Source organism: Pholcus phalangioides, unplaced genomic scaffold, assembly GCF_987345545.1.
Source record: "Pholcus phalangioides strain wild (caught in Gottingen) unplaced genomic scaffold, Ppha-v1.0 ptg000008l_1, whole genome shotgun sequence".
NCBI classification, from domain to species: domain Eukaryota; kingdom Metazoa; phylum Arthropoda; class Arachnida; order Araneae; family Pholcidae; genus Pholcus; species Pholcus phalangioides.
Genome location: NW_028301601.1, coordinates 4,626,302 through 4,650,777, shown reverse-complemented (window position 1 = coordinate 4,650,777; position 24,476 = coordinate 4,626,302). Strand labels below are relative to the sequence as shown.

The 24,476-nt window shown below is 36.7% G+C and overlaps 1 protein-coding gene across 2 annotated transcripts; it reads right to left on the bottom strand.

The window, feature by feature from the left end:
- Positions 1–153: 153 nt before the first annotated feature.
- Positions 154–23,828, bottom strand: LOC149083526 (bifunctional peptidase and arginyl-hydroxylase JMJD5-like). Of its 2 annotated transcripts, none has more exons than XM_089234042.1 (10): positions 23,340–23,828; positions 20,897–21,099; positions 18,940–19,071; positions 18,281–18,550; positions 11,175–11,353; positions 8,087–8,222; positions 5,364–5,411; positions 4,267–4,452; positions 1,374–1,466; positions 154–424 (listed from the first exon to the last, which is right to left on the bottom strand). In XM_089234042.1, exons 1-10 carry the CDS (start codon positions 23,494–23,496, stop codon positions 263–265), a joined length of 1,566 nt encoding a protein of 521 aa, XP_089090168.1. In that variant the 5' UTR covers positions 23,497–23,828; the 3' UTR covers positions 154–262. The 2 variants fall into 2 exon arrangements, with proteins under 2 accessions (XP_089090168.1, XP_089090169.1); XM_089234043.1 differs by having other exon boundaries at positions 18,410–18,550; positions 23,340–23,582.
- Between the last annotated feature and the right edge of the window lie 648 nt (positions 23,829–24,476).

The following is a 24,476-nucleotide window of genomic DNA, read 5'->3' as shown; positions in this document are numbered from 1 at the left end:
AAAACTGAAATAGAGATCAATGAATTAGTTGGCATTGTGTCAAAATCTTCTAAATCAATTAAAAAAGGTGTAGGAAATATTGTTTTTTTGAAATCCAGTCATAAAGATGACCTATATCATGCACAAATATACACAATTCAGTTGCACAGAGAGTTTAGGAAAATTATGAATTTATTTAATTGATGGAACATGATATATGGTGGATGATTATATCACAGATAGCACTGCACGATACCTGATAACAAATAACAAACATGGTGTCTCACCACCAGAAACTGACAGAGAAACTAGTGCTGAGGGATTTGACAAAATGCCAGCACTTTGGAGGGATATAAAGCATGTTGCCAGTCGAAAGGATACACTCTTCATAAGGCGCTTTGAAGAAAAGTGGGTACTTCTTAAGATCAGGAAACTCCACGTCCACCTTTGAAATAAAAAACTAGAATTATCACGCTTTATGTAGGGTGTAATAATTCAAACGATTATGCATTTCTTTGAATTTCAATGACTGAAAATATCTTTTGCAATTACAGCAATACCCAGAGTAATTAGAATTCCAAGTTCTAAGATTTTCTGCGAAAATTCACACTCTTTACATTCAAGTATCATCACAGGATTATTGCAAATAATATAAGTATGAATTGCTTAGTCAATCACAATGCCATATGTATTGGAGCTTTATAACTGACTTTCGAGAGGCTAAAGTATAAAAGTATGTAAGTATAATAGGTATATGAGCTGGGTAAGCTGTTAGAGACAAACATTTTGGCACGATTAAAAAAAAAGATTAACTTGTAGGGCAACTGTTCAGCCACTTCATATACAGATGATAAATTACAAATGACATGTATTACATTCCCCTTTCCATGCTTGTTTATCATTTTCTGTTGCTGCCATAGCCATCTCAAAGACAGAATACATACTTTAAAACGTGTACACTAAATATACATGATTAAGTTCTTTACGTCCCTTGCATAATTTTGCAATGAGGACCATGATCAAGAGGGATGAAGGTGGTGTGTGGGTCTGGTTTAAACATTTTTATATACTAAATATTACCAAAAAAAAGTCAATTAAGAATTTGTTAAGAACACCAAATACAGCCTGACTCACTTATAGCAAACAGTGTTATTACAAATTTTCAAATAAAACAAAGTTTTTACCATTCCTGGTGAATTTCTGATTCCTTATCAAGAGAGTATGGAATAAGGAAGCTTGTGTATAATGAATATTTTTGCTGTTTTTTTCTAACTGTGTTATAAGCGGGTCAGACTGCATTTCATTCATAAAGTTCAAACAGGTCCATAAGTAGAAATTTTGTAAAAGGGAGTAGTCATGTAAAACACCAAAATGATACATTGGTATACACTTACGTGACTTGTATTATTGAAAATAGTGTCTTCTCTTGGATATAAAAAATCTGTTGCTTCTTTTGGGTATAACCTTACATATTTTTCTCCTATGACCTGAAAATAATTAAAATGTATAAGAAATCACACTTTAATAAAGCGAAATTAATCAATGTGGATATTTAAAAAGAATCAAGTTTTTCCTTTTTAATGACATTGAAAAAAAATATTTGTGGATTCCCGTATTTTAAAAATTTTCAACCATATCAACTCACAATAATTAAAAAAAAGTCCTGACACTCATTAAAAACTATGGTTAGTTAATAAATTTTTAGATAATTGTTATATTAGTCACTCAAAATGATTGATTTATTTGTGTGATTTGGAGGTGAATATTTTTAGTTGCTTTCCCCAATTGTGAGATTATTAAAAACACGCAATTGCACATGACAATTATCAATGCGTATACTAATACTTACATAGAATATACATAACTTATCTCAAGCAATGTTACACAAAATAATTTTATTGATAATGCATGCGTACATAACTTGGGCAGAGCTCTCAGCAAAATCTGCTCAATCATTTCTCAGCCTTCCCCAGATAAAAAAATCCGGAAGAAAGAAATATTAATCAAAATCTTAACCTTCCCAATGTTTTTCCTTTGAATTTCAGTTATTTCCTTTCTCAGAATTTTCTCCCAACTCTTATCAAATATTTGCTTGTTCCTCTGATCTTTCCCAAATATTTTCCATTTTCCCCTGACTTTCCCTTTCAATTTTTCATTTCCCTGACTTTCTAGGTCCCTGAGAACCCTGCTATGACAGAGGTCTTCAACATGTAGCTCTCAGAAATTTTTACAGAAAAGGCTTACATGTTTCAAAATTTATATAAATGCTAAAAAAATAAACTCAGTTAAGGAATTTAAAATTGGTTAAAGAAGTAACTGCAAAATTACTTTTAAAAAACATTTAAAAAATAATGATAGAATGACCAGAAGTATTTCAGGAAAAAAAAATTTCTAGAATTATTGAGAGAAAAATTTTCAGAATGAATGAAGATTCATATTAAATAAAAAAAGAATTTCAAAATTTATGAGAAAACTTAAGAATTGATGAGAATTCATATCTGATGAAAAAATAATTTCAGAATAAATGAAAAAAGAATCTGAGAAGAAAGAAGAATCTGAAAAGAATGGTTTTAACAAAATTACGTGAAGATGTATACCGATAAGTAACATAAAATTAATCATCCATAATTTAAAGCCTAGCAGGAAACGGAAGAAAACTTCATATGCAAATCAAAGTTCATGACGTCAAAAACCAGAAAAAGGAGATAAGGGCAGAAATCGGGATGTTGCAGAAACGTTTGTTTTACTGCCGTAACTGTGAAATTCGATTGCGCATTATTTTTTTCTGAGACAAGGTGACTTGAGGATGTCTCAACAACGTGATTTACCGGAATCCGTGGCATGGCGTGTTATAGGCAGACTGGAATACGGGCAAACACAGCGTAGTGTCGCGGACGCTGTTGGAGTCGCCAGAAGTGTTGTTGCAAGGCTGTGGAATCGATTCCAAGAAACAGGAAATGTTAGACGTCGACCAGGGCAAGGTCGGCCACGCGCCACTACAGCAACTGATGACCGGTATGTACGGTTAACAGCCCGTCAAAACAGAACAGAGAATGCTACGCAGCTGCAAAGACGGTTGCTCTTGGCAACAGGACGAAGGGTGTCCAGCCAAACAGTACGTAATCGGCTTCATGAGGGAGGGCTCTATGCACGTAGGCCAATGGTCTGCATTCTGTTGACCCCACGCCACCGTGCGGCCCGAAGAAGATGGGCTGCTGAACATCGAGATTGGGAGCAACATGATTGGAGCCAAGTGCTGTTTACAGACGAGTCCCGATTCAGTCTGGAGTGTGACACCCGACGTGTTCTGGTATGGAGGGATAGGGGCACTCGAAATAACCCCGCATTCGTTCGCGAAAGGTCACAATACAGACGAGCTGGTTGGATGGTATGGGGTGGAATCAGCATAGGCGGACGTACGGACCTGCATATCATTCGGAATGGCACTTTGCCGGCCCGAAGGTATGCAGACGAGATACTGCGACCTCATGTCATCCCTTACGCTGGAGCCATTGGAGATTCCTTTGTTTTCCAGGATGATAATGCCCGACCGCATAGAGCTCGTCTGGTGGAGAACATGCTTGAAGCTGAAACAATACAGCGTATGGAATGGCCAGCGTGCTCTCCTGACCTGAATCCAATCGAGCATGTTTGGGACATGCTCGGACGACGCATTGCTGCGCGACCAAGGCCGCCTGTTACTGTCCGAGACTTGCAGATTGCACTTCTTGAGGAGTGGAACAGTATTCTCCAAAGTCTGATCGATAACCTCATCGCATCCATGGCAAACAGGTGTGCAGCAGTCTTAGCTGTTCGAGGAGACCACACGCCCTATTAAAACTCATGCATCATGTCTAAACAGTACTTTTTTCTATCGTTTACATGTAACCAAATTGTTGCCCTAAATCATCTTTTCATGTTTTTCCCATATTTTCAAAGAATTAAAGCTTAATTCCAAATTTTTTTACGTCTTTTTTCTGTATTGCGCATTGATACGCATGTACTATCCATTGTATGCCAATACGTGGCTGTCTCGCACGGTTTTCTTCACTTTTTTGCTTGCTCCCCTAATTGTTTTGAGCAGTGTAGATACCTCAGTATGACTTAGCCTTCAGAATTCATTAATTTTTTTTTGGAATGACTGAAATGTTGAAGATCCCCCTCCGCAGACCGGGGAAGAATAATAGGGTGAATATTTCCTTTAGGTTTTTTTTTTTGCTACTCACCAAAACTTTTAGATCTTTTCCCTTTTATTCAAATTAAAAAAAAAAAAAAAAACACAGAGACCTGCACAAGAAGATTATGTTTTTGATCATAGTGTAAAGGTGACACTGTGTCTTTAGGCCCAAACCAGGCATTGATGTCAACTTTGTCGCACACATCAGCAGTTGAACCTTCACTGGAATCCTCTTCATTCCATAGCAGATACTTGATGTAATGAGGTATCGTAAAATCATCTAATAATTCTGGAATCTAAAGAAACCAGCAAACCACAAAAATAAGCACATATTGCACAGACACAACTACACTTAACAATTTCAAGAAAAGTATAAAGTTAAAACAAAAGCACAAAGTTTTAGATAATTGCTGATTTTCACGTTTAGATTAGACACTGTATATGATACGGTGAATGTGATAAATATGTTGTTATTATCGGTTATGCATACCTACTAATCATTTTGGTAAGTTTGATAAATTTATCACTTTTATGGTGCAAACATGCATGATGCCCAAGCATCGTTGACAGAAATTTGATAAATACTAAAAAAATTATCACCTTTACTGGCAATTATGCAAAATAATCCCAAGTGTCCTTTGTAAATTTGATAAATAATTGTGAATTTATCGCCTTTATCTGTGATTATGTAATCACCCTAGTATAATTGATGAATTTGGTAAATATGAAAAAAAAATCCAAATGAGTTTAGTACGTGTTATGAATATAGTTGGACCCAGATATAATGATACAATACATACATGAATTATCATGTAAGTCTGCTTTATCATATTTACCAATGAGACAGCACTTAGTACTATGCATAATCGTCAGTAAAATGATATTTTTGATAATATTTTTAGTACTTATTAAATTTACCAATGATGACTGGCTACTATACATAACTGCTGGTAGAACTAATTAATTTAGAAAAATTTTTCCCCAAAATGCTCGGTGGTTATGCATAGTAACCAGATTTATTACATTTACAGTAACACAACTAACATATATATTCTCAGGTTATCAAAGACACCTGTTTTTTTTTTTGTTTTAATCTTGAACAGTATTGCAAAGGTATTACAGTTTTTCTTTTAAATTGACACCTGTAATCACTACTGATCAGTTTTCATACTTAATGTTTCCCAGTGGAAAATTAAAAGTATCTTACCTGATCAAATAAATTATGCTGCGCTAGATAACCAATTTGCTTTTGACCCTAAAAACATCAAAACATTCAATTAGCCATTCAAATAAGTTTAGAGAAGTTTTGGCTATAATGCACTATGAAATAACATATTACATAAGTGCCAATTCCCAGACTGGAAAAATCTGTAGTTTACCATGTGGCGAAATAATTTACTGCCAAAGAAAACATGCCATTCATATAGAATGGAAAATTTGGGATTTTTTTTGGCAATATCAAGATGACCATATGACCCGTTATCCCGAACATTCCAATTATTTTGACCCCAAACAGACTTTTTTTATTACAAACAGAAATATGTCCCACTTTCCCTGTATTTTTGATGAAGCCTACTTGAATTTTAATTTTTAACTGAAATCAAGAATTGAAATTATTTTGCCAACTTATAAATTGTTTTGATAAATATGAATCCCACATATTTGTAGTGCTGAATTTTTTTTCTTTTTTTGGAAAATTCATTTTAATCCACTTAGATTTACAGTAGCACTTCATCTCTAGTGTTTAGCGAATTTTCAGCGATGAATTTCCAACTTTTCTTGAGGAAGAAGTCATTCTTGCAAGGACTGAGGGCACACATTCTAGAGATTTTTTACTTATGCAAAGCACAATACAGATTTTTATACAAATACAAGGCCACAACGGGCAAAATGCTCAACAAGGTAGCTGAGAAAAAAGATGCCCATAACAAATATATCTATCAAACATTCTATAAAGATAAGAAAAATTAGAAGAATCTGGTTTCCAACCAAAGATTTTAATAAGGCTAAAACAATTGGATGGTTTCTGAGTAAATCGGAAGTATTAGCACCTACAGGGGTGGGAAGTGACTAAGTCCATTTCGGAGCAGCTTTGGAGCAGCAAAATTCAGGATTTGGAGCAGTTGTGGAGCAGCAAATTCGGGATTTGGAGCAATTTTGGAGCAGCAAAATTTGGGATTCGGAGCAGATATTTATAAATTGGAGCAGTGAAATTAACAAACAAGAATATTTTCGTTAACCCTCAACCCTTTTCAAAACAAAACTGCACTGTCTTTTGTTATCAAACATCTTTTCGTCAGCTTAATTTTTGTTTTTGGTGTTTTAGGCTTTTGACACCTTGTTTGAAAGAGCGGCTGTCATAAAATGTTTTGCACCCGTCTATTTAAGATGATTTTTGCTTACTGAGGGCACTATTTGCTGCCTTGAACAGCGGCACTTCAAATGAGCTAAAAAAATTTTATAAGTTTTTAATTTTTTTATACATGGAAAGAAATTGTTGCAAAATGGGAGAGAATTTCGGAAGAATCAACTCGATGTTTGGCGATTCAGCACTCATTATCTGGCAAGATTGGCGATCTGACACTCGCTATTTGGCGAGACTGACTATTTAACTCTCGTTATTTGGCGATATTGACGATTTAACGCTCGTTATTCGGCAACATTGGCGATTTAACGCTCGTTATTCGGCAACATGCGATTTAACGCTCGTTATCCGGCAACATTGGCGATTTAACGCTCGTTATTCGGCAAAGTTTCTAAACTAACATTCGTAATTCGGCGGACATGCGCTTTTTACTCCCGGAATGAAAATGTTTTGCACGAAACATCGAGATTTAACACATGACAATCGACTACAGTAATTTCTGCTGCTTCCAGTGACGACTTTTTTTTTAAAACGGAAACACTCGAATTTGCACTTTAAAGCTGAAAGGCATTGCAAACCATCTTCAGTTAAACGATCACGGACAATATCGGAGTTTCGCGATGGAAAGCCCGATCAGGGGCCGATAGTCCAAGGCGATAGTTTAAGTATAGTGGAATAAAACACGCTCTTTCTCGTAAAGAAACGTTTCGTGGCTAGCAGGAACAAAGATTTTTTGGCGTCCTTTCCGAAATTCCGGGCATACTGAAGCGAAATTCGCTATTTGGCGCAGAAAAATGCGAAAATACGCTATTGGAGCAGGATGGCGCAAGATATTAGTTTTGGCGCAGTGCGGCGCAATTGGCGCAGAGTTCCCACCCCTGCACCTATAGCATTAGTTTTGTAGTTTTTATTACTATATTTTATTATTTGTAGGTAATTATTTGATTATTTACTTTCACAGAAATATATATTCATTTGTTTTATATTCAATCCTCGAAAGCAGAATGTTTGCATTGTTCTGCAATAAGCCATTAGCTGGCTGGAAATATTCTGTGGCAAAAAATCCAATGATGGTGTTTTCTATACTTTTCTTAAAATTATTCCAGATAGTTCTACAGCAGCACTGATTATTCTGCAACATAAGTCAGAGATTTCTGCATATTTTGCTTTGGGGATTTAATCTAACATGGTGAAGCTTAAAATTACACAGTGCAATCTAGATTATCAACATGAGTGCATGGTGATAAGATGCTTGTCTAACATCATGAAGGTTGCCATCAGGTCTTGGGTTCGAACCAGGGGAAGAATATAAAACAAATTTTCCCTAATGAGCTTGAGATGACCACTGATAGATGGAACCTTCTTTTTCAACCCAACTTGTTAATGGCAGTAAAGTACATTATAGCAATATAACCAAAAATTGACAAAAAGGATAAAAAAAGTTAAAAATTAATTTGTTATATCCTGTTCTCAAAAATACAATGCATAGTGTAGATTTTAAACATGCTAGGATCATTTGTGCAAAATACATTAATATTCATGAATTCAATAGAAATTTCACTCACATTTTCTAGCCATATATACTCTTGAATGAATTTCTCCATGGTCATAAGTTTCTGTGTCCAGCTCTCATCAGTATATTTTGAGCCGATTTCAATTGGTACTGTTCTCAACCGAGTTTTCTTCAGAATGTACAAAACACTTGAAAAAAAGATAAAAAATATATTATATGCACATTATTACAAACCAGGATTTAAGCTACAATCAAATTTTTTGCAAAATGTAAAAGAGAATCTTAGAATGCAAAAGAAGTAGTAGCCATTTTCACAAAAAATGCGTACAGGAGGTACGAAATGGGTAGACATCCATCGATCCAATCATTAGAATTTTAGCATTTTCAGAGTTGCCAACTGCTACAGATTGTCTGTAGTTTCTACGGATGGCTGCAATAAATTACAAAGCTGAGGGAAACACTATGCAGGTTGGGATTGCATTAACATCCATGAATTATTAATAGACTTGGTGACTTCGAAAAGCTGCTACTATAACATAAAACACACATAATTCTGACAATATAAATAAGTTACAGCCCAACATATACAAGTAGCCTGTTCTGGAATGCACTAATTGTTAAAAATTCGTCAGAGTAATATTTATGAGGTGTATGTATAGCTAAGTAGTATAACAATATCATTTTCAACTTAATCTCCAAAAAATTTAAATATTTATCAAAAAAAAAAAAAAAGACACTGAGGACTTGATGAATCAAAGGCACCTGGTCAACTAGATAATCTCTCTCTCTCATTACCATTTCCTAAAATTTTCCCTACAGCGGAACCTCCATAACTGACACATTCTGTTAGTGGATTAGCGGCACCTCCCATCAATAAAAAGTTGAGAAGCTTATGAAACAGGGGACTTCAATGTATTTCATTATAGAGTGTGTTCGGGAAATCCTGGACACATTTTAAAATTAATGAAAAACCAACCAGTCGATATAGAAAGGTCAGTTTAAACTAAAATACTTATCAAAGTCTAGTTTTTTTAGATAAATAAATTTTTTTTTAAAAATTTCATCCACAGATGGGGCTGCACCACAAAATAACTTGACATTATAGACACCTCGCTCTTCAGACTCAACTTATCTTAATTTCTTCTTGTGGAGCTATGTCAAATACAAAGTTTACACTACACATGTAACCAACTTAGAGGAAATAAAGACAAGGATCATGGAAGTGATTGAGACTCTTCCGCAACCGATGATAACAGACACGTGTATTGAAATGGAATCATTTAAATGTGACCAGAACTCTGAAGGGGGAGGGTCATCATATTGAAATGTAGTACAGTAAAGCATTGATTATCCAAAACAATTGGGGACCGGAGATGCTTGGATGACCGATCATTTATGGAAAAAAAATAGTACCAATATCATAAACTCAATATGGAACAAAGAAACAGTAATATTAAACACAAATATTAATCGCTTTGGGGAATATATAATTTGGGAAAAGCATTTGCGGAACCACTAGCAGAATAGCAGAACTTCTACATAGCATGCACATTTGAATTTCTCGACTGTGATTCTTTCAGTTAAGCAATGTTTTGGTTGAGCAGTATTTTGATAAGATTCTTTACTGTAGTTTTATGTAATGTAAATCAAATAAATAATACATAATAAACATTAGCTATACATTGTTTATGTCACAATTTAAGTGTTATGTCAAGTTTTTTTGTGATACAGCACCATCTGTGAGTAAAATTTTGAACTAATTTTTAATTTATTGAAAAAAAAACCCACCTGTAGACCCTGATAAGTATTTCAGTGAAATCTGCACCTCTTTGTCAGTTGATTGTTTTTTTTTAAATTTTTAAAATGTGACAATGACTTGTCTACTTTGTAAATTAACAGACACTTCATGTTAGCAGACAAACATTTCAGTCCCATGGCTGTCTGTCTGTTATCAAAAAGTCCACTGTATGCATTGCTAAATTGGAGTCTAGCACTGATACAAAATTTTCTGATTCCATGACGTGTCTAAGGGATTATTCAAGTATTACATCAGCATTGATGGGGGGAGGTTTGATGATGTAAATCAACACTACAACCCTTTATAAAAATATGAAATATTTTTAATAGCATCTTTTTTGGCATGCCATAAAAAAAGAAAAACCTTTCCCTAGTTTTTGTGGGCACCTGAACCAACATTCTCCTTATTGACAAGTCCCCCACAGAGTCACTTTAGGGATCTCTAAATGTTTCATGGATCTAAGTGATCTGGAAATGTGTCTGGGCCACTTAAGAGCTGTGCCACGTGTCACTCAAGTGATCCGTAATTATGCTGTGGATCACTTAAATCATCTGGGAATGTGCCGTGGGTAACTTGAGTGATGTAGAACCACACTGGGGGCCACTTAAGTGCTATAAACCTGTGTAACATGTCACTCAAGGAATTTCTACATGTGCTGCGGATCGTTTGAGTGTTCTGAAACTGTATCGTGGGTCACTAAAGTGATCTGTGAATGTACAACAGGTCTACTTGAGAGATCTGAATATGTGCCACAGGCCACTTAAATGCTCTGAAATTGTGCCAAGTGTCACTTAAGCAATCTGTAAATGTGCTGCTTAGTTCATTTTTACAAAATTAGGTTTGACCGAGCAGGCCACATCAGATAATAAACAGAGCCACATTTGGCCTTCGTGCCATGAGTTTACCATATGACTTGGAGGGTGGGTCGCAATGAATTTTTTAAAAACAAATTTTGAGTTCTTAGCTTGCAAATAGCATTGAAATTGACAGAAATTGATTACAATAATATGTAAAGGTATGTTATTTTGAAATTTTAATGAATTTTTTTTTTGCATTAAACAAATGATTTTTTGATCATTTGGGGGGGGGGGAGCACTAGCCTTTTATGCCCCCCTCCTGCCGTACCTCTCTGATCCCACCAATATGCATTCGGAGGTAGGGTGCAGAGCTGAAAAAATTTTGCTGACAAGGGGGGGGGGAGGGGGGGGGTCAAAAATAGCTAAAATTTACTGACGTAATACTTGAACTGCCCTAACAACATGGGGATGGTCATTAAGACTGAGGGATGGGGGGGGGGGGAATTATGACAGTTTTTCTTGAGGAAAAAATTAAATAAAAATACCTCCATCTCTTATCGGAAAAAGCCGGCCATTGCTTTATAGCTTTGAGTATGCAAATCGGTTTTCCTTTCACAAAAAAATTATCCTTGAACTCTTTACAAGATAAATAGAAACAAGATTTGACAATATGTTCGATATCAAGATTTGGTCTTCCTGGAGAGTCAGTTATGAACTTTTTGATCTACGAAAGAAAATAATAAATAGTGATAATTATTCACAGTCAGAGCCGTATAGTATCATATCTAAAATTAGTCTGAAAATACAGCACCATCTTGACAAAATATATATACATAGCCCATGGCTTCATTAATTTCAGGCACCATACTACTATGACAACTAAAAAACTGGCAGTGTCTTAATAATCTGGAATCTCAAAAGTTTAAGGTTAGAAGAGGGAAGTTGGAAGTGTTTCAGACAAGGCTGGTAAAACCCAACTCACTGGGTTTTCTCTGGTTGATGATACTGGAGCACGAGGAAAGCAAGTTATACTATATGCTCTAACATACATAATATAATAGACCTAGTGGTATATGGCGAATTATTTATATAGTCATTATATCAGTGGCAGCTCATTACAGAAAATCCTGGGGGGGGGGGACAAAATCACTTTGCATCACACTATGATAAATGGGTTTTTCTCTTTGTTATAAGATCACGATATCTAAGTACATCCCTAAATAAAGGGCTGTACACTAAATTTTCCAATTTCAAAGAGTTACTTTTTCCCTGCGGGTTACATAACAAAGGAGGAATGGGTGAGGAGACAGAAATTATGGTACTTTCGTGGCTATCTACCGGTAATCAACAATTCAATGATAGCGTCTATGCTGCATAAATTTGCTTCATTCCTATAAGATTGCAAATGTGAATTTTTTATTTTTTGAAAAATCATGAGACTGGAATGTCTGTTTGAATTGTGAAAAATTTTCAAGACGGAGGGAAAAAAACATTGAATCTGTAAAAAACTTTTTCTTGGTTCCATGACCTTTTGCTGGTGCCTAATTTTTCCCCCCAACTTGCCAAGCGTTTGGTCACTAATACTCAAAAATAATTTTAAATTAACAGATAGTATACAAATATATTTATTTCAATTTTCTATAAAAATATTATTAATTCTTGATCTTCTTGGGGAGGGGACATGGGAGCCCCCCTACCCTTACCCTCTGTGGATTCTGCTTTCAGCAAAAATCTGGGTATGGAACCCACGATTGCACAGTGGTAATTGGCTAAATACAATTTTCTACTGTTTTACATTAATTATATATTTTTTACATTTATTACATGTGTTAAATTCCCATACGTTAAATTCTCAGTGCTAATGGTTATATTTGCAAGCTTTCTCTAGTAGTAGACAATGAAAGTGTGAAAGAACCTAGTTATAAGCTGGTAAATTAATCTTTTCAAAGATAAGAGATAAATACAGTCAAACCTCGTTAATGAGTCACTCTTGGGAGAGCAAAAATATGACTTAGTAAGCGGAGTGACTTGTTAAACGGAGTAAGCCATAGCTTGCCAATTCCTGCCTGAGGACAATTGGGACTTCCAAAAAGTGATCCGGTAAGCGGAGTGACGTGTTAACTGGGTGACGCACTAACGAGGTTTGACTGTATGGGGGGGGGGGGTGTTTCATAGGGTGACAAAATGACACATTTTCCCAGGACATTTGTTTTTTTCTATAATTTTGGCCACCTTGATTATTTTTTTCATTGCATTTTCAATGAAACCTCTATAACTCTCATTCTCCGCTGAAATCAAGGGTAAAAATTATTTTAACTTAGAAATTATGTTGTGATAATTTGACTATGAATATTTTTTTCTCACATATTAGTAATTTTAGAATTTTTTCTGTCAAATTCATTTAACTGGGTGACGCACTAACGAGGTTTGACTGTATGGGGGGGGGGGTGTTTCATAGGGTGACAAAATGACACATTTTCCCAGGACATTTGTTTTTTTCTATAATTTTGGCCACCTTGATTATTTTTTTCATTGCATTTTCAATGAAACCTCTATAACTCTCATTCTCCGCTGAAATCAAGGGTAAAAATTATTTTAACTTAGAAATTATGTTGTGATAATTTGACTATGAATATTTTTTTCTCACATATTAGTAATTTTAGAATTTTTTCTGTCAAATTCATAATTTTAATCCACTGTGATTGAAAATAGTATTTGATTTCCCAACATTATCAATTTTGCGGTGAATTTATTGTTATGCCCTTAATGATTTGGGACAAGATATCTCAGCCCAGTAGAAGAAATACATTTGAGCTCTATCCATGATATATACAGAAAACTGGCTCTATGAAAAGATATTTGATGTTTAGGAAAGGAAACTTCATATCTGCCCTCACAGGGACACAAACCCTGGCCTCTCGTGTGTCGGACAAAACTACCTCTAAGCTATGAAAGCATACAAAATATTCCCTTTTTGGAACGTATATATGTGGTGAATGGCTCTGTGGGATGGACGGCGGCAACATTTCCTTAATAGCTCGCATAAATGGCATCAAGGCTACCAGGTGGCAACGCATACATAGAGAAAAATGTCTTTTCCCTTGTTTACTGCTTTGCTTACAAGTGATTGGCAAGAAATTTGGATGCTCTTTATTTGATGAATGAGAGATAAATATAGTAACCTTGTCCTAACCCAACCTCACGTAAGAAAAAGAAAATGAAAAAAAAAAGTAGCAGAGAAAAAGAAGATAAAAAACAAGAAAGAGTAAAACAGTTTAATAAATTGAAGAGCCAAAAAAAACTGGTACAGGCATGCGTATGCAAATAAAGAGATATGGAATCAATCAGAGTATGGTGCTGCGGTCGGCAACGCCTATATAACACAACAAGTGTCTAGCATAGTTGCTAGATCGGTTACTGCTGCTACAATGGCAGGTTATCGAGATTTAAGTGAATTTGAACGTGGTGTTATAGTTGGCGCACGAGAGATGGGACATAGCATCTCCGAGGTAGCGATAAAATTTGGATTTTCACGTACAACCATTTCACGAGTGTACCATGAATATCAGGAATCCGGTAAAAAATTAAATCTACGACATGGCTGCGGCCGGAAAAAGATCATGCAAGAATGGGACCAACGACGACTGGCGAGAATCATTAAACATGACAGACGTGCAACCCTTCCGCAAATTGCTGCAGATTTCAATGCTGAGCCATCAACAAGTGTCAGTGTGCGAACCATTCAACGAAACATCATCAATATGGGCCTTCAGAGCCGAAGGCGCACTCGTATACCCTTGATGACTGCACGGCACAAAGCTTTACGCCTCGCCTGGGCCTGACAACACCGACATTGGACTGTTGAGGACTGGAAACACGTTGCCTGGTCTGACGAGTCTCGGTTCCAATTGCTTCGAGATGATGGACGTGTACGGGTATGGAGACAACCTCATGAATCCATGGACCCTACATATCAACAGGGGACTGTTCAAGCTGGTGGAGGCTCTGTGATGGTATGGGGCATGTGCAGTTGGCGTGATATGGGACCCCTGATACGTCTAGATACGACTCTGACAGGTGACAGGTACGTAATCATCCTGTCTGATCACCTGCACCCATTCATGTCCATTGTGCATTCCGACGGAATTGGACAATTTCAGCAGGACAATCACACCCAGAATTGCTACAAAGTGGCTCCAGGAACACTCTTCTGACTTTAGACACTTCCGCTGGCCACCTAAATCTCCAGACATGAACATTATTGAACATATCTGGGATGCCTTGCAACGTGCTGTTCAGAAGAGATCTCCACTCCCCCTCTTACTCCTACGGATTTATGGACAGCCCTGCAGGATTCATGGTGTCAATTACCTCCAGCGCTACTTCGACATTAGTCGACTCCATGCCACGACGTGTTGCGGCACTTCTGCGTGCTCGCGGGGACCCTACACGATATTAGGCAGGTGGACCAGTTTTTTTGGCTCTTCAGTGTAGATCCCTCACCCCATCCATTTTCCCCCTCTCTTTCTTTCAATGATGTGGAGAGAACTTGTTTGAATTTAGTCTATTGGTGTTTGGATGCAATATTATGTTCTTGATCATAAAATGATTAATACGGTGAATAATACGATACAGGCCTATGCAGAAAACTGGAGAAACACAGATACATGGAAATCTGGTTTTCCATATGCCATATATACTTTTTTTATATAAGAGCAATATAAGGGGTGTTCTGTTAATGGACCGACTAACTCAGAGGGTTGTTAGCAGACATCAAGATCAGAGTCATGTCTTATTGCGGCAGATCATCTTTTGATTTTCCTGTTATTGCCGAATTTTTAAAAGATTTTTTAGTTTAGTTTTTCGTAGCGACTGAACTACCAAGTTATGATTTTGAGAATAGTTGTATTTTTAAGTTCTATTACTGAATATGATGTTTTGTCTGCTATATAAAACTCAAAAGTCGTAAAGGTCAAAGGCAATGATGGTATTCCTCATAAATAGTTAAGGGCTGTGGCTCATATTTAGCTGTTTCTCTGTCTATCATTTTTAATACCTCTATTAGTTCAGGTGTCTTTCCTACAATTCGGAAGACTTGCTCAGTGTTGTCTGTCTTCAAAAATGGTGATAAATCTGATGTTTTAAATTATCGACCTATAGTTGAAATTAATTCTGTTTGTAAGGTATTTGAACTTACCATCTATGAAAGAATTTATGGCCACATTCATTCCTGGTTTTCTAGTTGTCAGCATGGTTTTATCGCTAAGAGAGATCTTCATTAACTAATTTAGTCAAATTTTCTTAAGTTATAGCACAAACTATAGATAATATGCAGCAAATTGATGTTGTTTATACTGATTTCTCAAAGGCTTTCAATTCAATCGATCATACAGATATTCATCTGTCAGCTTATACATGGGTTTTCAATTTATCATGGTTGTTGTGGTGGAGTGGGGGGGGGGGGTGGTCATCTTTATACAAAAGAATAATCTGTCTATCTTATACACACTGAATATTCTTATCATATTAACAAGGGAGAGGACATATTTCTCCACATATATATATTCGAACCCTCTCTCCCTTTCTTCGAGACTCTTCACTGGTAACCCCGTAAAATAGAAATTGTCTTTTTTTTCTTTTCTTTTATCTCAGCATAATCTTTATAATCTTTTTATATTTTCTTTTCCACTACGGTGAAACACACACACAAAGTATAGTGCCACATATATACATTGGTTTTCTGTGGTTTTACTGGCGTACTGTTGAACCTAGAGGCATACACTTCCAATTAGAAAAAGGGTCCAAATAATGTGTAGTACTCAGATGTCATTCTCATACATATATTATCTTTGAAAAATAGAATTTTTTTTGTTGGCATCAGGAGATACATGGCAACAACTTTCTTATTGGGTTTTTGGGCACACTGGGACTGTATGCAAAGTTAATTTCTTATTTTAATAAATATACACTTAAAGGGGTTGATGAACTTCTGTTATATTATGCACCATATTGGTGACAATTGGTGATACAGTAAAACCTCGTTAAGTTGTCACCCTGATAAGTCTTCACTCCGGTTAAGTCATCATTTTTCTACAGACCCTTCCAGATCTCATAGACCACAATGTTATCAAACCCTTGTTTACTCGTCGCTAATTTTGGTTAAGTTGTCACTATGAAAAAGTTTGAGAAAGAGGAACAGACTATTTTTATGGCTCCCATTAAAAAAGTACTTGTTAACAGCATTGCCATATGCTTAAAAATTCACCATAAAATCCTATATACCCTAACCGAACAGTTTAAGTAACTGGGGAATTTCATTTGCCGAATAAGGGTTTTTGGAACGGTGAGGACTGTTCAAGCTAGATCTCATTTCTGCATGGGCTCCATTGGAGAAACAGCGAGACACCCAAGCTCTGTCGCAAGAAGTGACGTAAGCACTACTTCACCGGGGGGGGGGGGGGGGCATCTCCGGCAAAACCAAAATTTATTGATATGTCAAAGATTACATATAGTATATAGTGCAAGGAAATAAAAATCTATGTAAATCAAAGAATCAAATTAGTCAAGTTAAAGTCAAAGTGCAACGTGAGGGCACGGATAATAAATAATCATAGAAAGCATGGACTCTACTAATTTAGGGCTTGAAACTTAAACAAAATATCTTTGTTGAAAAAAATTAGACATTCTTTCCCAAGTTGAGGTCTTCTGTTTACTTTTCCCTGCCCAGGGCCCCTCCACTAAGTGTTCGAGATTACTTTGTAGTTTTATCATGAACTACTGATGAAGAATTCAAACACTAAAATTAAATTTGATGTACATGTAAAATAGAGAGCATAATATGTGCAATAGAGAGTTATGTTATGAAGAAAAGCTAACTATTCTAACAGTTGCTCTGTTAGTCTAAATTAAAAATTACTGGTATAAATCAAAGTGTACAGTACATTTCACCGCAATAATTTAAGTAATAAGAGATAAAAAAGATAAAAAATAGCTATTATTTTTTCTTTCGCAATCTACAAATTTTATTAATATTGTTATTTTGATTCATACTTTAATAAATGTCATATTACTTTAAATTTATACGATTTTCATAACATTGCACATTAAATCTGACGGAACTCTGCTTAAGCCGTCCTAATTTTTCGATAACTTGAGGTGACGACTTATCGAGGTTTTACTGTATTTCCTGTATTTCTATTTCTCTTGAGGAAACTTGAGCAACTTAGGATTGCAAAGACTTGGGGGGATTTTCCTTCTTGTGATTTTTCATATATGCAAAGCCTCAATTCGAGCAATTTAGGGGGTTTTCCCATAAATACAACAAAAAATCATAAGAATCTGGTTTTTGACCTGAAAAGTTTAATAAGTCTGAAAAATAGAAAGGCTGTCAGATACCAGAAGCATTGACAACTATGGCATTGAGTTTGAGAAAATTCCAGGTTTGGCAAGAATCGCAACGTGAGTGAATCAGGAACTTTAACCCTAGTTTGTTGTTATCATAATTATGACAACCCTAGAAATTTCTGCTCTTATTGACTGGATTGCTGTGCCTAGTGCCTTCCAACCTGTTGTGGATGTTGCACAGAGAGCCATTGCAGGGGTCTGCCTCTCTTGGTTGTTGAGAGAAACAGTTGTTCGAGTAATTGCTTACCTCATTCTTAACTTCTTTTTTTTGTTTATTGTACTTAGTTTTGAATGCTGGGTCACGGGTCTTCTGCCACTTTTTTCTGAATTTGTTTCCTTTTTTAATTTCTGCCTTAAGCCAAGTAGGAAGACCTACTCGGTTGGAGATTCTTGCTTCTCGAGTAGCAGTTGCATTGGCGGAGTCCTGAACAGCCTGAGTGGTTGTATGGATTATTTGGCCAGCTTCTTCCTGAATATCACAGTGATGTGAGACGACATTATCTTCAGACACAGAAACCTAGTTAGAAAAATGACAAAAGACAACAGAGAGTTTGAATAAAGAGTTCTGTGAACTTCCAAATAATACTGTAAAAGTTGGAACAGGCAAATAATGAGAATCTCACTATTATGAATGCTTGTCAAAAAAAATAGAGTATTTTTCTGCGCATAATCCTGAGAATAAGAAGGCTTGTCAAATGATTGCTAGGTAGGGAACTATAGCAATAAGAAGGTTGAGAATATCTGCCTTAAAACTGCTACAAACCATATATTTATTTATCATTATTACAAAAATAACCTATGGAAAATTATAATTGATATGGTTTTTTTGTAAGCACACAATGAAATACACAACCAAAAACTTTTTTTGATACACTTTTCATTGCAAATTAATTGGACACTACCTACATCTGATTGATCACCATCTTCCTCGATATTCTTCTCCTCGACTGCATTCAAGAACGACGCCAATTTACTTAGAATATGATGATTCCTCTGTGCACCCATGAGCAAACCCATGTCACAGGCTAAAATTATATCCTGTAATATAATCAAAATTTAATAAAATATATAACGGGATTAACAAATCAAAAAGAAATTAGGCACCAAGCAAAAAATTTTATTTTTCTAAAAGGGGAATGGCCAAATTAATTTTTTAGGCTTTTCCAACACTTGGTGATCTTCGAACATGTTGGTGGAAATGGCTAAAAAATTTCTGAAAATTTTACACTGTTCTCAGATTTTAATTTTGTCATCGGACACAGAAAATTTCAGGGGCCAACATAGTTTTTAGCCACAAACCGACCTTGTCCCTCGCTTTTCAAGTAGGACGATCGGGACACATTTTTTGGTCACTCACATGCTCAGACAGACAGACATGACCGCGCTGACCACCCACAAAGACTATCATGGGATAGTTTATTTTTTTTTATTGACAATAACCCAGAAGGCATACAATGGAAAAGTAATAATAAATAAAATAATAATGGAAAAATAACAAAAATAATTAGAAGAAATAATCAGAAGGGAAAGCACTTCGTACATGAAGCCAAGTCAAAATCCACAACAGCGGAAGCAAATCTTGCGTAGGAGACGCAGACAAGTTCTGATGCCAGACTGTCCCATATTCTCGCCACACGGCATCTGAACCCATGGAAACAGGAATCGCTTCTTGCCATTGGCATTCTTATTTGGGAGCGATGTCTTCATAGGTCAACTTGTCTCGAAGAAAGGCTCCCCCGCTGGTAGATAAACCGTTTGGTGGACTAGTTTGTAGCACATCTTCAGATCTACTGCGATTCTATGGCATTCCAGTGAGTCCAAACCCAGAAATTGAAGCTTCTCACAATAAGACCAGCCGTGCATGCCAGCTATTTGTTAGGCAAAGGATCTCTGTGGCTTTTCAAGGAGCTTTGTCCTTAATTTGGTAAGGGCACCATACTTATGAACAGAACTCTAGTCAGGCGAACGTACACAGAGAAAGCATATGACAACGTATATGCATCACATTTGCGGTATGCCATACATAACATGCATGAAACTTTATTAGCTTTGCAGACTATGCCATGATAATGATCAGCAAAATCCAGGATACGGCTCATTGCAATACCTAAATCCACACATGTATCTAGTTGCTGTAATGTTTCATTACCAAGTGGATAATATTCAGGATCGGTGTGCCTGCCTGAATGCACTGTTTGTGCTATCCAAAGTGATGGATGGTCTCTGAGAGCATGATGATGTCAGACTCGATAATGAGATCTTATCTTACCCCAGGAAGAGCCATTCACATTCTGCAAGTAGAAGTTTAGTTCCCTCTGGGTTTAAATTCTAGCATCAAATTAAAGCATACATGGAACATTCATATGCCAGCCATCTGGAAACGCTAACAACCATAAGATGCTTCCTCTTTAACGTAACTATTTTACACACATAAGTTTATAAGTTCACATGCTCACACACTCTTTTGATCATTCACTGACCTGGACCCTTATTCTCAAGTTATTTGTAAATATGCTACGGATCACTCCAGGATCTGCAAATATACTGCAGCCACTTAAGTCGCTCAAAGGTCCTGGAATGGACTATGAGCACTTGAGTGATGTGAACCTGCACAGTGGGGTCATTTAAGCAATCTAGAAATGTCATGGGCAAATCAAATAATATGGAATTGCACTGCGGGTGACATAAGTGATATGAAAATGTGCCACTTGGCTTACTTTTACAAAATTAGGTTTGATGTCAAAGGTCATATCAGACGACTCAGGGAGTCACGGGTTGAGCATGTATGTGTTCTAGCATGTCTTCACGATACATATCTATATACATATTTTATTGCAAAACAATTTTAAATATTATCCTGTACCTTGTTTTGCTTCGTGCCATCGCATAGAAGACACAAGGCCTTGAGTAATGAAGCTGAACTGTACAAATGTCTCCAAGCGATGTCAACATTCTTCCAGTGACCAATGTTCAGTTGTTCCCAAGTTATGTCCAAGATCGATTCCAAAGTTTTGAGGCATTTCAAACAGTTGGTTTTGGCTTTATCTCGGCAAGCTTCAGGAGATGCTAAAAAAGATATAAAAAACTAACTTTATTACTGTTTTATTTAAAGATTTTTTGTCATAAAACATTTCATTAAGGAACATGTCCGTTGAAAACATAGTGATTTCTATTAGTACCATAATGATGCTTTTTCCCATGAATTTTTAAAATATAGCGCAGCTGCCAATGTCTGGGAATGAGAATTAGGGAGGTTTCCGCTCTGATACAAATTCCATACAAAAATAAATATAAAAAGGATTTTCGAAAAAAAAATGTAGGGGTTGACAGCTACTTCCTCACCCAAATATATTAAGGAAATCTCTATTTTCTGGATTTTATACCAAGGTGAACTCAGAAAGAAAAGTCACCTGGTCCCCTCGGGACTCGAATCCAGGTCCTTCTTGCATTCTAGACAAGCATGCTACCATCTACACCACTGAATGAATGAACGCCAGAACTTTGCCACTGGACTTATCCTGTTGCGGAGATCTCTTCCAGCCCAGCTTAGTGGCAGAGTCTCGAACACTTTATTTTGTGTCAAAGAAGAAAAAAAAACATACAAAATTTTTATAACATATTTTCCCCGGACAATTGGGTACTGTCGCGATTAACAAATTTTACGGTGATTACACACGAGAGGGGATTGGGAGTTGGAGAAAAGTTTTGGGTTTCATTAAGACAGATGAATGCACACATATTAAGATGGAGGTATGTTTTAAAAGCAATTGGGGGGGGGGGACCCATGCCATCTGATGTTACCTTACACTTGTTATATTATATACACAGGATACAAAAAAAAAAGAAAAAAAGAAACAAGAATCTTATTGTGAAAAAAATATACATATCAATAGGAGCGAGTTCACCTTATTGGTGAGCAAATGGGTTCCATCTACACCACTGGAGACATAACTCTGCCTTCCTCATTTCATGCAATGTGGCGCGAGGCACTGAAGTAGAGGCATTAGCAACCTCTCTTAACTTCAGGAAATGGCCTACCCAAAGATGGTACAGTAGAGATTGACAGTTTTTTTTTCTCAGCCCAATATATAGGGTCTGTCAGTAACCAAGAGATTGACCCAGAGAGGAAGGAGCCAAGTCAGTGAATGGCTAATTTCCCAATTTCCGTATACTGCTGTTGGCCAACAAATTTTTTCTATGCCAAAACAGTGATAAGTCACCAACCAGAGAGTGATGTTGAAAGTGTGTAAGCATGGGAATGCCCTAGAGGGCAAGGAACCATGTTAGGGGACAGCTTCGATATCAATACGCTGCGGTCATAGTGACGGACTCGCATCACAGTGACCCAGGTTCGAGCCCCACTGTCGCCACAGTGGTGGTCGGCTGAAGTTGGTTTTCTGTGGTTCCCAACTTTGAGGCGCAAATGTGAGCCAATCTCCCCATTAAAAAGTCTCTCCACAGAGCAACAGGCCTACAAACAGTACAAATATTCAGTCACTACACATCATTAACTACTTCACTTCTGAGATATAGATGGCAGCACTGAAAAATCATACACACTAGATATGCGCTCAGACTGTTCGGTACACATACTTACACTTCCGGCACAACTCACTACGTAGTAAATTGCCCATGGCAATAGACCTGAGTTGTGCTCGGTTTGAAAAAAAAACAAAAAAAACTTCGATATCACTACTTCCCTTAGCGACTTTTTCCAATAAGTCAACAAAGCTGACGTAATTTAAGTTTTTCTTCAGTACCCATTGCATCCAATGGTGACTTTTTGTCGGGCCATTGGATGTATTTGCAGCTAAAAATCGCCAAGTGGTGATCAATATCAAAGCTGTTCCCTTTTGGTCCCACATTAACCCTCATTCTCGAGGTCACTCTTTTTTGTCGTTGGCTGTCATTCCCCATGCTGACATCATTTGGTTGCTCACTAATCCACCAAAAGAGCTCTACATGGTGTGCAAGCATGTGCGTGAGTGATAACTGAAAATGAGGTCAGTGTGTGATCAAGAGATCAGACCAAAAGAGTGCGTAAGCATGGGAGATGACCAAGGAGAAAAGAGTGATCTACAGATTATGGAGATTATGAGCAACCAAAAGAGAATGAGGGGAATAAGCCAGTGTGGGATCAGATGAGTCTGCAAGCATGCGAGTGACAAAAACAGTGACTTAGAGAGCGAGTGACCAATAGATTTGTTTATGAGGAAATCAAGGACAGCTTTACTTTTTAAAAATCTTTGATAGAGCATTAGATAGACCATGAAAGTTAAAAAATAGGTAATGATGGTATTGTTTACCTTTTGAGCAGTCATGAAAGAAAAGCTCAGTGCAGCTTCTCATTAAGTAAACAATCGGTTCAGTGACCGGCGCCCTCCCAAGATAAATGTCATCGAATTTAAGGTTTGATAACAAACAATGAAATGTCGCTGGGATAACTTTCAAACATATAAACATCTTCCTTGATCAACCCTCAGCACACGTGATGAAATTTGAACTATCCCGCAATCCTGGAAAAATCTACCGAGTTCGATACGTCAAGCACTCTCTCTGTTCTGATTCGCTATCGCATTTTCAAACAACCACTAATTCAAAATGCGATATTTCTTGCTTTTCCTGCCATCTATCCAGAAATCTGAGAACTTCATAAAATGAATAAAAAAAACCAGAAAATTAGGACTTGAGCTGCTATGACCATCCTCTACGGGCCACCATGTTTGTTGACATCTTGAAATTTGAAATTTTGAATGGCTTTGACCACCAGGAAAACAATATTTTGGATTTGAAGTAGTGCTGTCATCTATGTTCAAGAACTAGTACTAGTTCTAGAACGTATTTTCGTTTGCTTCCAAAAATTATGGATAGCAGCACAAGTTCTACTTCTCTGTCTGTGATGAAGAGTTATAAAATATCTGGAAAAATGGCAGGAAAAGCAAAAATATTTGAAATGAACTTCAAATTATATCAGCAATAATCTCACCATATTTCCTTGGGAGGGAGATATAGGCATCTCAAATACAAGAAAACACATGCAGCAGCCCATTATCGCCAAAAAAACACGCCAAAGGTGAGAAAACTTGTAAATTATGGCGGTAATACTTGTCCAATGGTGGGGAATTAAACACTCATAGGCGGAATGGACTTGACGGCCCGAGGGAGACATGATGATGGAAATAAATATATGTATAGGTCACTCATACGCCATACACATCTTCAACGTTAGCAGTGTATTTTCCCATTCCCCTTCCAATATTCAAACTTTAAAATTGAAGGCTTGCAAGGTCCGTGAAGGGTATGGATATGACGTAAGGTATTTACCTAGCATTCATTGATCCAAATCAATCACGTGACTGAAATCGACAAATAATATAGAAGTACTTTGATGCTTTCTGACTTATACGAGGCTTCGGCCTATATAACTTCCTCCTGAGCATACT